Source organism: Periplaneta americana, chromosome 16 (genome assembly GCF_040183065.1).
Source record: "Periplaneta americana isolate PAMFEO1 chromosome 16, P.americana_PAMFEO1_priV1, whole genome shotgun sequence".
NCBI lineage: Eukaryota > Metazoa > Arthropoda > Insecta > Blattodea > Blattidae > Periplaneta > Periplaneta americana.
The window spans coordinates 155,350,890-155,365,303 of NC_091132.1; the positions used below are offsets into that span (position 1 = coordinate 155,350,890).

At 36.5% G+C, this 14,414-nt stretch overlaps 1 protein-coding gene across 1 annotated transcript in view; it reads right to left on the reverse strand.

Moving 5' to 3' along the window:
* Window positions 1-710: 710 nt before the first annotated feature.
* LOC138691499 (zinc finger protein 493-like) overlaps window positions 711-14,414 on the reverse strand; it is a 33,985-nt gene continuing 20,281 nt past the window's right edge. Inside the window, exons 6-7 of the mRNA XM_069813474.1 lie at window positions 9,761-9,843; window positions 711-4,536 (exon numbers count right to left, since the gene is read on the reverse strand). Of these exons, the coding sequence (XP_069669575.1) occupies window positions 2,310-4,536; window positions 9,761-9,843 (2,310 nt within the window). The 3' untranslated portion in view covers window positions 711-2,309. The remainder of the gene's footprint in view (window positions 4,537-9,760; window positions 9,844-14,414) is intronic.

Consider the following 14,414-nt stretch of genomic DNA (forward strand, 5'->3'; position numbering starts at 1 on the left):
AATCAAGAGCGATTATTTAAAAACAAAAACGCTCAATAGTCAAACTCCATAATTCCCGAAACAATCTTTACAAAACATTTGCAGCTATGGAAATCACAAGTCTTCTGTCAGTATTAGTCGTTTTCTCTCCAGAAACAAGGTTTAATCAAGCATGGTGCCTGCAGGGTTGCCAACTTAAATCTTTAGAAATCTGTGCCAAGTTAAATCCCTTTTTTTACGAAAAAAAAAAAAAACAATAGTTTTTATTAAAAAAACACAGAAAAAAGTGCAAACTAATACTGGCTTCTTTCTTTCTCTTAATATTAGATGAAAACTACTGACAATATTAGTCATGATATTTGCATTCTGAGTCTCCAAATCTATGATTGTTTTGAGTTCAAAGTCGAAATAGATAAAGCCTGATTCAGAACATCTACTGTCGAGGCGCCATTTGAAATACTTACGCGATATTGCAAAGATCATATCCAGACTCCTAATTGTTCGGACAAACATAAGTCTGCTGACATGTCCATAACTTTATTATTCTCACTATAAACATCTTCACCTACGTCGTATTTGAGAAAATTCCGAAATTGTGGTCCAAGAGTATCCTGTTAATTACTACATTTTCTGTAGTGCAAATTAAATATGAATGAGCACATGACGCGCAATAGAGACACCCACAAAAGCAAGGAAGGAGATTAGAATCAATCGATTCTCGCCCCCCCCCCCCCACATTCTTCGAACTTCATAGGATTTTCACTCGTATTAGTTCTTCCTTGAAATTTCACACTTCTCGAAACCTAAAATTGTTTTACACAAACATGGCAGTTATATGGCTTCTTAGATGTATATGTGTTCATGCTTTAGTGATTACTAACTAAATCGTGAAAATATCATTTTACATATCTCATCATAATGGCTTCCCACCTGTGTGCAAAAGTGCATGATATTTCAAATTACTCGAATCAGAAAAATTCTACCACATATAACATAAATGAAAGCCTTATACTGTGTCTGCCATTCATGCTTTCGTTATTACTAGATTATATAATCTTCATTCCACATATCTCATCGGAATAGCTTCTCGCCTGTACATGACGTTTCAAGTTACTCCAACCAAAAAAATTCTTTCCACATATAACCAAGTTTTATATCATGTGTACTCGTTCACAGTTCCATTGAGGAGTACCCTGTGAAAAATTATTTTGTCATATATATCTCAACGACTTCCTTGCTTATAAAGAGTGATTCACGAGGAGGTAAAAAATTTAGGATGTGAATTCTGAAGTCATCTGAGACAAAAAGTTCATATGAATATGGGTCCATTTTAGAACGGTTACGGACATATGGCTCTTTGATTTCACAAAAACTTCTCGGATTCCATAGTACTAACTCGCATATTGAAGCAGATAACAGAAAAATTTAAAGTTTATATTCACGTACACATAATGCCTAATATTCTAGATGTCGAGGTCGATGTTTTCGCACATTTTGGAAGGTACCTCCTTCTGCTTCAATGCACGGTTGCGCTCGGGCGTGAATCGCGCTCATTGCTCGGGAGAGTTGCTCGTGGCTGTTCTTTATGCGCTGTGCAGCATCCAAAATACGGCCGATTAACACCTCTCTCGCTTCCCACTTCCTTTGGTATACCAAGTCTTTCATCCAACCCCACAGACAGTAAATCCTGTTCGACTCTTCTGTCCGGAAAGCGTCGTTCATATCCAGCGATGGCACGCAAGGAACATCCATCGCACAAACTATAAACATACACATTACCGGCGTATGTTGCAGTCGAAAATTTATAAGCAATCTTGAAAAACACAACTTAACACTTCCGATAACTGTACCTGTATAACTACTGTACTGTAATTAGCTGACTGAACTCCTGTGAACTGATGATAGGCTACTGTATTTGTCTTATGCGCGGAATCTGTATTATTACATCAGATAGTGACAGGCGAATGGATATTTGTAATGCCCCATTACCTGGTTTGTGAGGTGAATGAACTTATCCACGTCGATAAACAAAGATTCCAATGTTACGTCATTATTTACAATCCGTGACCTTGTCTCACATCTAACGCCGGCAGCATATGGTAATGTCAGATTCACATTGGTGCGAGACATTTTACAAAAAAAATGCACCTAACTCCGCCATAGTTCGAAAGTGGACCTAGGTTCATAGAATTTTTTTCACTCAAAATGGCCTAAGATATCGTCTCCTAAATTTTTTTACTTTTCCTCGTGTATCACTCGTACGAGTACATGATTTTTAAACTAGAAGATTTTGAAAATTTCTTTCCACATATATCACAGCCGAGTCGCTTCTATCCAGTATGTAACAATGCATGTTTTTTTAGACTACTAGATTTCGAAAATTTCTTCTTACATATATCGCAAGCGAATGACTTCTCGCCTTTGTGCACGAGCACATGCTGTTTCAACTTACCCGATGTCAAAAATTTCTTAGCACGTATATTACAACTGAATGCCTTCTCCCCTGTGTGTACACGTTGATGTCTTTTCTGGTGAATAGTTTGCGAAAATTTCTTTTCGCGTATATCATAACCGAATGGCTTCTTGCCCGTATGTACCACATCATGTTTCTTTACAGAACTAGATCCCGACAATTTCTTTTCGCGTATATCACAACTGAATGGCTTCTTGTCTGTGTGTACACGTTCATGCTTCTTCCGATAAGCAATTTGCGAAAATTTCTTTCCACATACACCACAACTGAATAGCTTCTTGTCTGTGTGCGTTAATATATGCACTTTTAGAATACTAGACTGGGAAAATTTCTTTCCACATGTATCGCAACTGAATGCTTTCTCGCCTGTGTGTAGAACTTGATGTCTTTTCTGATGACTAGATAGCGAAAATTTCTTTCCACATATATTGCAACTGAAAGGCTTCTTGCCCGTGTGTACCACTTCATGTTTTTTTAGCGAACTAGAGTACGAAAATTTTTTTCCACATGTATTACAACTGTATGCCTTCTCCCCTGTGTGTACGCGTTCATGCTTCTTCCGATAAGCAATCTGCGAAAATTTCTTTCCACATACACCACAACTAAATAGTTTCTCGTCTGTGTGAATTAATATATGCACATTTAGAGTACTAGACTGGGAAAATTTCTTTCCGCATGTATCACAGCAGAATGGCTTCTCGCCAGTGTGTAGCTGTACATGCTTCTTCTGATGGCCAGATTGAGAAAATTTCTTTCCACATATATCACAACTGAAAGGCTTCTTGCCCGTGTGTACCACTTCATGTTTCTTTAGCGAACTAGAATACGAAAATTTTTTACCGCATGTATCACAACTATATGCCTTCTCCCCTGTGTGTACGCGTTCATGCTTCTTCCGATAAGCAATTTGCGAAAATTTCTTTCCACATACAGCACAACTGAATGGTTTCTTGTCTGTGTGAATTAATATATGCATATTTAGAGTACTAGACCGGGAAAATTTCTTTCCGCATATACGACAGCAGAATGGCTTCTCGCCAGTGTGTAGCTGTACATGCCTCTTCTGATTACTAGATCGAGAAAATTTCTTTCCACATATATCGCAACTGAAAGACTTCTTGCCAGTGTGTACGACTTCATGTTTCTTTAGCGAACTAGAATACGAAAATTTTTTTCCACATGTATCACAACTGAATGTCTTCTCCCCTGTGTGTACACGTTCATGCTTCTTCCGATAAGCAATTTGCGAAAATTTCTTTCCACATACACCACAACTGAATGGCTTCTTGGGAGTGTGAATTAATATATGCATATTTAGAATAGTAGACCGGGAAAATTTCTTTCCACATATATCACAGCTGAATGGCTTCTTGCCTGTGTGTAGCTGTACATGCCTCTTCTGATTGCTAGATTGAGAAAACTTCTTTCCACATATATCACAACTGATAGGCTTCTTGTCTGTATGAATTAATATATGCTTATTTAGAATACTAGACTGGGAAAATTTCTTTCCACATATATCACAACTGAATGGCTTCTTGTGAGTGTGAATTAATATATGCATATTTAGAATAGTAGACCGGGAAAATTTCTTTCCACATATATCACAGCTGAATGGCTTCTTGCCTGTGTGTAGTTGTACATGCCTCTTCTGATTGCTAGATTGAGAAAACTTCTTTCCACATATGTCACAACTGATAGGCTTCTTGTCTGTATGAATTAATATATGCTTATTTAGAATACTACACTGGGAAAATTTCTTTCCACATGTATTACAGTTGAATGCCTTTTCGCCTGTGTGTAGACGTTGATGTCTTTTCTGATGACTAGATTGAGAAAATTTCTTTCCACATAGATCATCACAACTGAACGGCTTTACACCTGTAACTACGCGAGGATGTCTTTTATGATAATGCAAATTTAAAGAATCCTTAAACGCCTTACGCTTGTGCAAAGAAGAATGGCTTTTGAGTTTTGCCGAGTCGAAAAACTGCTTTCCACAAACATCACATTTGAATGTCTTTTGATCTGTCAGCAGGCATTTGTATTCTGTGATACATTTGTGGCAGGCTGGCTCTCGAATCCTGTGAAGAAAAGGAGATTTGAGTTCAAGCAGTAAATACTAAAGCTGAACAAATAACTGAAAACAAAACTATATGCTATACCAATATTCAAATTTAGTAAATAGCAACTTACGCCGAAAAATTTGTTGTTGCATATAAATCTATTGAAATTAAAGCTGACAGTGTAAAATTCCTGACAGAAGAATATAATTCAAAGAATACAGCAGCTATGCTCGCCACAAGTCAGTGGACCATACTGAGCCATGTGAAACGAAAGAGAATCAAAATGTTGGTTAAAAATACGTGATATCTATTATTGGAGAAAAATTCGTTCTGGCACAGGGAATCGAATCCAGGACCTCTCAGATTTGCGCCAGTGCCGGAACGCATTTTTGTCCAATAATAGTTATCTACACTATTACTTTGAGACAGGATCAGAGATTAAGGGTGTTTGTGAATGAGGTTCTCAAGAAAATATTTGGACCTAAGAGGGCTGAAGTTACAGGAGGTCAACACCTGTGCAGTAACAGTCTGCGCGTCTGGCTGCAAAACCAAGTGGCCCGGGTTCGAATCACGTTCGGGGCAAGTTACCTGGTTGAGGTTTTTTCCGGGGTTTTCCCTCAACCCAATACGAGCAAATGCTGGATAACTTTCGGTGCTGGACCCCAGCTTCATTTCACCGGCATTATCACCTTCATTTCATTCACACGCTAAATAACCAAGATGTTGATACAGCGCCGTAAAATAACCCAATTAAAAAAAAAGTTACAGGAGAATGGAGAAAGTTACACAACGCAGAACTACACACATTGTTTTCTTCACCTGACTCAATTACGAACATTATATCCTGGCATTTGAGATGGGAGTGTAAGTAGGACATATTTGGCGAATCCAGAAATACATATAGAGTGTTAGTTCGGGGGCTGGCGAGAAAAGGACTTTTGGGGAGGCCGATTCGTCGATGGAAGGATATTAAAATCTATTTGAGGGAGGTGAGATATGATGACAGAGACTGGACTAGTTTTGCACAGGATAGGGACCGATGGCAGGCTTATGTGAGTGCGGGAATGAAGCTACTGCTTCCTTAAAAGCCATAAGTAAGTAATAGGTATCTATGTGTTGACTACATATAACCCTAGATCATATATACCCAGATTGCTCGGCATTATAGGCTTTGACGGTAACAACTTTTGTCTGGTTTACTATGCTGCCATCTAGTTGTTACATAGGAGTCATGTCATAACTCCCATTTGAATTGCATTAGCTACTATACTGCCATCTCGTGTTGGTTTACGGCAGACGGGTGGCGATCCTGGCAGCTGTTCTCTTCAAAGTGCAACCAATTTTAACATAGGAATGAGTAATCTTTGTGATCTGGGATATAATCAAGATTAATCAATGAGGATGACAAGGCCTCATATATGAAAATATTATATATAAAAATACATTACTTTATTCTTAAAGATTTCACTGCACTAGTCAAGTGCAAGATTTACCGAGTATAATGGCGGATTTTTAATGCACAAAAAGAAAATGCAGATTTTCGAAGATATCATTATCACGTTAAGATAGCAAAATGATTTAGAAATATGACCCAAGGGAATATCGTTGAAATAGACGAATATCTGAAAAAACAAGAATATTATATCAAAGCGATAATGTACCTAGCATTCACTTCTGCACGAAAGAATTGTCACTAATATATACCTTTACCAAATCTTATCTAACCTCATCACTGATATTGACCTATATGTCACTAACCTATCTCCTCGTCAAAACCGATCTAACCTCATCACTGACAGCGAATCTAATTGAGAGTAATGTTACGAACGAAGGAGGAAGAGAGAAATAAAACAAATTTCTCATGGCAACTACAGCACACGCAAATGTCATGCTGTTATGTTGGGGACATTGTGTACAGGATATTCCATCTCAAATCGACCGAAATATAGAGAAAATTGACCTTGCCATTTTTAAATACAACTAAACTTTTTCTGTCCGTAGACAACTGTGATATAATGCTTTGTGCAAAGTTTGAGGCATCAGAACTTATTAGTGTTTAAATTAATAATATTTACATTTACCGTATTTTCATAAAATTAGCAAATTTAAACTGTTGTGGCTCCGAAACCCTTTCACCCAATGATTAAATCATGGTTTATTTTGATGCTGAGAAGTTAAAGTTTATATTGACATGTAAACAGTATTTCTTACTTTTTAAGGAAATGGAGAAATTTAGATTTTTCTTCATTAAGATGCCTTTGGCCACGAAAAAATATTTTTAAAATATATGGTTAGATTCCGCATTGAAAGTACAAATAAACACATATTTTTTACTGGTGGTGCGTTGATAAGAAAGTATTGAAAATATCAAATAAAGAACATAAATAGTACGCACGTGACCTAACCAGCTGACTGTGAGGTGGGAGATAGCCGAGGGAAGCAAGGCCAGTAGACATAAACACGTGATGTGTCGTCCAGCAGTCATGGCTGTGCTAGCTTTATCACAGGTTTTCATAAACACAGGAGTAAAATGACGCCCAACACTCGCTTACTTCAGCTCTCGACCAGTGCGCGTGGGACTGCATCGTTCAAGTCTAGGCGTGTGAAAATAGTCTATTTAACACCCTAGAAACTTATTGGCGAGCCACTAAGCAAACAATGCCGAATCCCTCTTAATAATGCAAAGTTTCTTCTCAATATTTTTTTATATTTTTACAAATGGCCAAAAAGCCTAAAAGCAAGTAAAATCAGATTATCTGTCTCTCTGTGTACAATAAAAATAAGGATTACTTCTTAACATAACCAACCAAATGTCAGCTTCAAAATAAGCTCTCGTTCAATGTTCTGCAGTAAATGGTTCCAGAGTTCTGAGCGCTGAAAGAGGCTTGTTTTTATAAAATACGCTAAATTTGTCACTCAATAATACGAAAACCGTTTGACTTTCGATAGTATATTTTTGAAAATGCGCTCCCCTCAGCACCTTGCATATGTAGGGAAAAAATTAGAGTATACAAAAATTCGAGGTGTTTTACTGATCGATTTCATATGGAATAGCCCGTACTTAGTTCAAATTGGCTATTATCGTAATGACACTGTTAAAAGCTGCAGTAAGTAATTCTACTCTTTAGCGAATTCAGTCAATTCTTATAATGATATCGTATCATAATTCTATTTCTTATACTTTTGAGTTGTCAGGATGGCCAGTCTGTTATGTTTGTCTCCATGTTTTATTTTTGTACAGAATATGGATCTATGATATGAAAACTAATTAACGAAGTGCATCCAATACATTTTCTCTTCAAACGACATTCAAGAATTAATCGCGACTCACATCAAAATTGATCAATATGGTTTACTTAAAGTGTGTAATTCATGTCTACTATAAATGTAATAGTCAGAAATCGCGTTTGCAAATCAAAAAATTTGTTGCACACGTCTTTAGCTGTGATGAAATAATCCAGAGAGTATATATGGCATGGCTATTTGTATCTATCATTGTTGGACCCCTGATGTCCATAGCGAGGGCCAGGTCCGCCGAGAAGGGGGGAGGGGCAAAGGGGGGGGGTGGATATGGGCCCGTGAACAATAAGGGCCCTCAGATTAAGTGAGTCTGATTACTTTTTATTATCATGAATACATCGTAGATACATACTGGTACTATAAAATTTTGTAAGAATATTTTTGTTACATAAATTTCACATATTAACTCAACAATAGTAGAATTAATACAAATTACCACTTCATATATAAATATTTGACTTTTATATAATAGATATCGGTTTCCCGCATTAACGTTCACCGACACGACAATTGAGGGCCCCGGCATTTTTCTGACCTATGTTCCAGTCGCTTGTACTGAACAAGTTCATTTATTTATTGACTTGTCCTTTTTAACTACCAAATATATTTCGTGTCGAAACTTTCGTCTTTCGTTGTCGTTTGTCTAGTAAATTCTGTTCATTAGTGTTACCAGGTTATAGTTTAACTGCACAATGGACAAGTACGGGCATAAGTTGGGAGCTGAAAAGCACAAGGAGAGAAAAAATTGGAAGATATTAATATGAGTGCTAGACTACGTGAAAAATATTATGAAGATATTAACAAAGAGATCAGTGATGAGCCGAAATATTTAAAATCAAGTCATGCCTCTAATTTAGGGCCAACCCCACTGAAACCTATGAATCTCCTAAATAGTCTGAGAGAATTAAAACTAGACACTTTATTTCCAAATATTTGTATAGTCATTAGAATATTCTATACAATTCCTATGACAGTTGCTGATGCTGAAAGATCCTTCAGCAAAATGAAGGAAATAAAAAATTTATTCAGATAAACAATGTGTCAAGAACGAGTAACTGGCCTCCTTACGTAGTCTGGACAGCGATCTTGCTTGGTCTTAAATTTTGATGATATAATTGATGATTTTGCATCAGTAAAGTCAAGGAGAGTTGTTTGTTGATGTCGGACTGCAAGTCAGAAATTACATGTGTTTAGGAATAATGTTTTATGAATATAATATATTGTGCTAATGTGAAATTTTGCTAAAAGTTTTCAATGTAATAAAAGTGTATATTTTTAAGTTCGTATCTGTGTACGGGGTTATCTTTTATTTATTTTGTAAATAGTAATTGTTATGGTTAGAATAACTGGTAACTTGTAATTGTTACTTTTTTCAACGGGGGTCCGAGTACAGTATTGCATAGGGGCCCATAAATTCTGTCAGCGCCCGTGGCGAGGGCACGGTCGACATTCAGAGGGGCTCTCACAAATTACATTTTTTCATGGCTTAACTACAGGAAATATTACGATACATCTCCGGCTCACAGACTTGTTAAAGTCTGCAACTTCTTTACCATAATTCACAGAAAAGGCACCCATATTTAGAGCGCGGAAACACGTATTATATGTCAAAAGCATGAAAATGCCTTGTATATGGGTATTATATTACATTATGCATGAATATCATTCCTTATGTCAGTAAAATATTATAAAGAAAGGTGGCAGTAGGCAAAGACACACAGACAGGTAACTGAACGAAAACTAGATGCACAGAAGATAAAGAAAGACATATAGTCCCAGGGACATACAGACATACTTACAGGTAGACATACCAATTAATACTGAGGCACTCATTTGATTAACAATCAACATGAAACTAATTACAAATTTCTGATCTTCTCATTATTATTTCAATAAAGCAGTGACGCCAACAAAGAAGGGAAGTCTCACACATTTCACTCACCCCTCAGTTAAGACTTCATTTCCTTCTGTTGTCACTTCTGGTTGGAACTCCTCTTCCACGTTATTTAACTCACGTGCCTCCTCCTGTAAAGATTATGTGAAGTGAAGGTTTAGGGCAGTAATAGTTGAAGAATCAATGCATGGCAGTTTAAATTATAAAGATCTGATTTTAAATCCTACTAAATCTAATAAAAGGTTAAACAATGTAGCACTGTAGTATTAAAAAAATACAATATTGTGGCATTTTCTAAGAAATATCCTGTTTTAAGTAAGAAATGCCTAAACAATATGTTAATTGGAAGAGTAAATGAGATTGACAATCAAATCATCAGATGGTCATAGGTGAGTAGGATTCAGGAAGACCATGTTGATAATTGATCGAACTGTTACGGTAAAATTGGTAAAGAAAATTTTCTGGTAAGGCAATTTGAAACTATTCGAGATATTTATGGACTTACAGCAAACACACAACTAAACTAAACGAACAATCTACGTAAAGATTAATTGTTTGGTCCTACAGAATTATCTGTTATGGTTACCACTGGTTATTAATGGAGAAAATTCGCTCTGGCATGGCTCCGGGGATCGAACTCCGGACTTCCAGGTCTACGCATTGAGTACTTTAAGCACTGAGCTACGCCAAGACTTAATCCACAGCATCGGATGGATTAAGGTCACAGAGGGAAAGTAGCAAAGGAGAGAGATTCGATTGAGTGCTGTGGATTGAGCCCGGTATAGCTAAGTGATTAGAGTGCCCAGTGCATAGAACTGGGAGTCCCAGGTTTGATCCATGGCGCTGGAGCGAATTTTTCTCCATTAATAAGCAACGGTAAACTAACGAAAGTCAGTGAAACTCTAATTTTGTCTGAACAATTCATCAGAAGTGCGTGGTTACAGTAAGCGCATATTCTGACGAACTGATTCTAACCTCAAAGAGGCAAGATTGATATGACTTAGACCACTACTAAGCATTTCATATAGGATTTTACACCCTGCCTAAGACAGTTAATATACAAATCAAGATTTCAGGTACAACTCCCTGTAAAGTTGATTTGAATAATTTCGAGGGAAAAATTGTTCCGGAGCCGGGTATCGAACCCGGGACCTTTGGTTTAACGTACCAACGCTCTACCACTGAGCTACTCGGGAACTCTAACCGACACTGATCCAATTTTTCCCTCTATATCCACAGACCTCAAAGTGGGCTGACAACCGTCAAGCAACCAACTTCGAGTGCACACTAACTCTGTGTGACTTAAATTGTTGGTTGCTTGACGGTTGTCAGCCCACTTTGAGGTCTGTGGATATAGAGGGAAAAATTGGGTCGGTGTCGGTTAGAGTTCCCGAGTAGCTCAGTGGTAGAGCGTTGGTACGTTAAACCAAAGGTCCCGGGTTCGATACCCGGCTCCGGAACAATTTTTCCCTCGAAATTATTCAAATCAACTTTACAGGGAGTTGTACCTGAAATCTTGATTTGCATAATACACGTTACTGTTCGTTAACAGAAAACCACAATTTAAGTCACACGGAGTTAGTGTGCACTCGAAGTTGGTTGCTTGACGGTTGTCAGTCCACTTTGAGGTCTGTGGATATAGAGGGAAAAATTGGATCGGTGTCGGTTAGAGTTCCCGAGTAGCTCAGTGGTAGAGCGTTGGTACGTTAAACCAAAGGTCCCGGGTTCGATACCCGGCTCCGGAACAATTTTTCCCTCGAAATTATTCACAGTTAATATATTTTTTTATTTCAGTAGGTTATTTTACGACGCTTTATCAACATCTCAGGTTATTTAGCGTCTGAATGAGATGATGGTGATAATGCTGGTGAAATGAGTCCGGGGTCCAGCACCAAAGTTACCCAGCATTTGCTCATATTGGGTTGAGAGAAAACCCCGGAAGAAATCTCAACCAGGTAACTTGCCCCAACCAGGAATCGAACCCGGGTGACCTGGTTTCGCGGCTAGACGCGTTAACCGTTACTCCACAGGTGTGGACGAGATAATGTATGACACTTGTTTTTTTCATATGGAATTGTTTTCGTGATAAACATTTGTCTCTACCTTCAAGGTAATGTTTAGATTAGTAACTTAAAGAATAATGTTTGCTGTGCATAAGAGAGAATTATTCTGTTCAGTGCTCACATACTGATATAGATTGATGATAGATTTATTGATATAGTTCACAAAAGTACAAAACTTAATAATTTAACAAAAGATCTATATACAAATGTAGTTCTACATAATAAATATACAATTTCCTAAACTAATTAATTTATCGCAAATATCAATAATTTATTGGTTCAAACTTGCACTTACGTCTGGTTTTAGTGCATGTTTAAACCAATCGTGACACACATTGATATAAGGAAGACGGTTATGAAACTGGCTCAAATACACGATACAGATAAAACAATTTGTTACACTAAATAAATAAACACATAAATCAATAAATAAATAAAAAACAAATAAATAAATAAATAAATAAGTAAATAAATAAATAAACAAACAAAGAAACAAACATGTAAATAGATAGATAAATAAATAAATAAATAAACAAAGAAATAAAGAGATAAATCAATAAGTAAATAAGTAGATAAATAAATGATACACCTGCTTACGAGAAATATCGTGGTTGCAGTATTTTTTTTTTCTCCAGGGACTATTTCCAGGCACAAAACTGATATTTTCCAACATCATTGCAGCAGTTCCAACGAATTCGAATGAAAAATCAAACTTGTTTGAACGACAGACTCGTTCTGATGTATTCGTGCGACAACTGAAGAGCAAGTACGCAATAACCACTTGCATAAGGCAGTCCACAGTTGTTTGCTCTATCGTATTCGTCAGAATAAGCATCCATTGTAACCATAGCCTAACTTCACTTAAGACCTTTCAGCTTACTTTCCAGTCTAGTTTGATATTATTGCTGACAAGTCAGTCTGCTGTTTAATGTACGAATTTTAACTCGAAGAAATCATTAAGAGTTCCTCATCATGCTACTGCATTGTGGAAGAGGAAGGCAACAGAACTCTGAAGATGTCTTTGTGAATTGTGGCATTCTGCGTATTTACCACCAATTGAATCGTTTATTTGGAAAAGGTCATACATCCAATTTTTTCCTCAAAATTCGTTTTATTGCATAAATGTGTTCTTTAAAGAGAGCTGCTCCTTTGGTCTGAAAGAGCCATTTCTGAAAGCTTTCTATATGCAGCAGAATTGAATATAAATTTCTTTGTTTACATCAAAAGAGCCATATCTCCGGATATATGGCCTTTTCCAAGTACTTTTGTAGCATTTTCCCAAAATACAGTGTTTTATTTCAATATGTGTTGGCTGTTTGTTGTATTGGTGTGCTCTCAAAGATTCAATGCGAGTGTTTTAGAAGACAGTGAAGTTAATTTTTAAAGTAATAAAAGAAAGAAAAATGTCAGATCTATATAAGTTGTGTGTGAAAGTTACGTAAATTATGCTATAAATGCTGTTAATGCAAGAAAAACTGAACACTGCAATGTTTCAAGTATAAGGAAATACAGTTATTTTCTGATGGTTGCATTCTCCAAAACCATAACCACACAGTAGACCGGTTTCATAAAAATATATTAAGACTTATCGCTACTTTCCAGTGAAGAGACATTCAGCTTTCTCGTGCGATTGGAACATTGGTGTTGCAAAGACGCTTGGGCTATTAGGAGATGAAATCGCATCTATATACCTGAAGAATACCATGATTTGGTCCGTTCTTCTACATCATAATTTGAAATCATAAACATAAAGACTGAAGATGTGTTAGACTACAAGACATGACAAAATTATAAAAAGGGTGCACTTTCAATTCAATCACAAGCAAATATACCAAAATATTATTCCAAATTTCAAAATATTTTCATTTCGAATACTCTGCAAGTAAGCCTAGTACCACAGTCTAGTATATACAGTCACGAAGCTCAATATTTAATAAATATGCATCCACTGATAGTTGCTAACCACCAGGATCGCTACTACCGCCTCATCACAGACCTTTTCCCTAGCAGATGATAAAATGTATTGTACTTTCGATATCGTGTTCTTTTAAAAAAATTAACACCTTCCTTCCACTATTGAAATATGAAACACACAAGGTTTATATATTATTTTCATAAAGTATATATTCTATTTTATAAACTCACCTTCCTGGATCTTTCGGAAGAAGGATAACCCTGAACTCTTTTTCTTACAATTTATAGTACTACAAACGTCTCTTTGTCCCATATTATTATTCAAATTATTGTATTTTAGCCATTTACAGTTATTGCAACCAATAACGAACATTTCACAGTTTACACAACTTTTCACAGCAATGCGAAATATGGCACAGTCAATGTCTTTTCGATCTAAATCAGGCCGTAATGTATGTTCGGGTTTTCTATTCCAGTGTATAGAGCTCAGTGAAATATTATATTATATCTTTATTGCATATCATTGCTAAGTTTTATTTCGTGTAATTTGGCCATAAGTTCCGTTTACATCTTGTTGCATAATATGTTGCAAAAATAATCACAAAACTGTGTTATTTTAATGTGAAGAGAATTTTACATGTTAACATAATCTGTTAGCATCAACATTTTAAGTTTAGAATTGAAGCTATTTTGAAGTTTAATAAAAAGGTATTTATATTGTGATT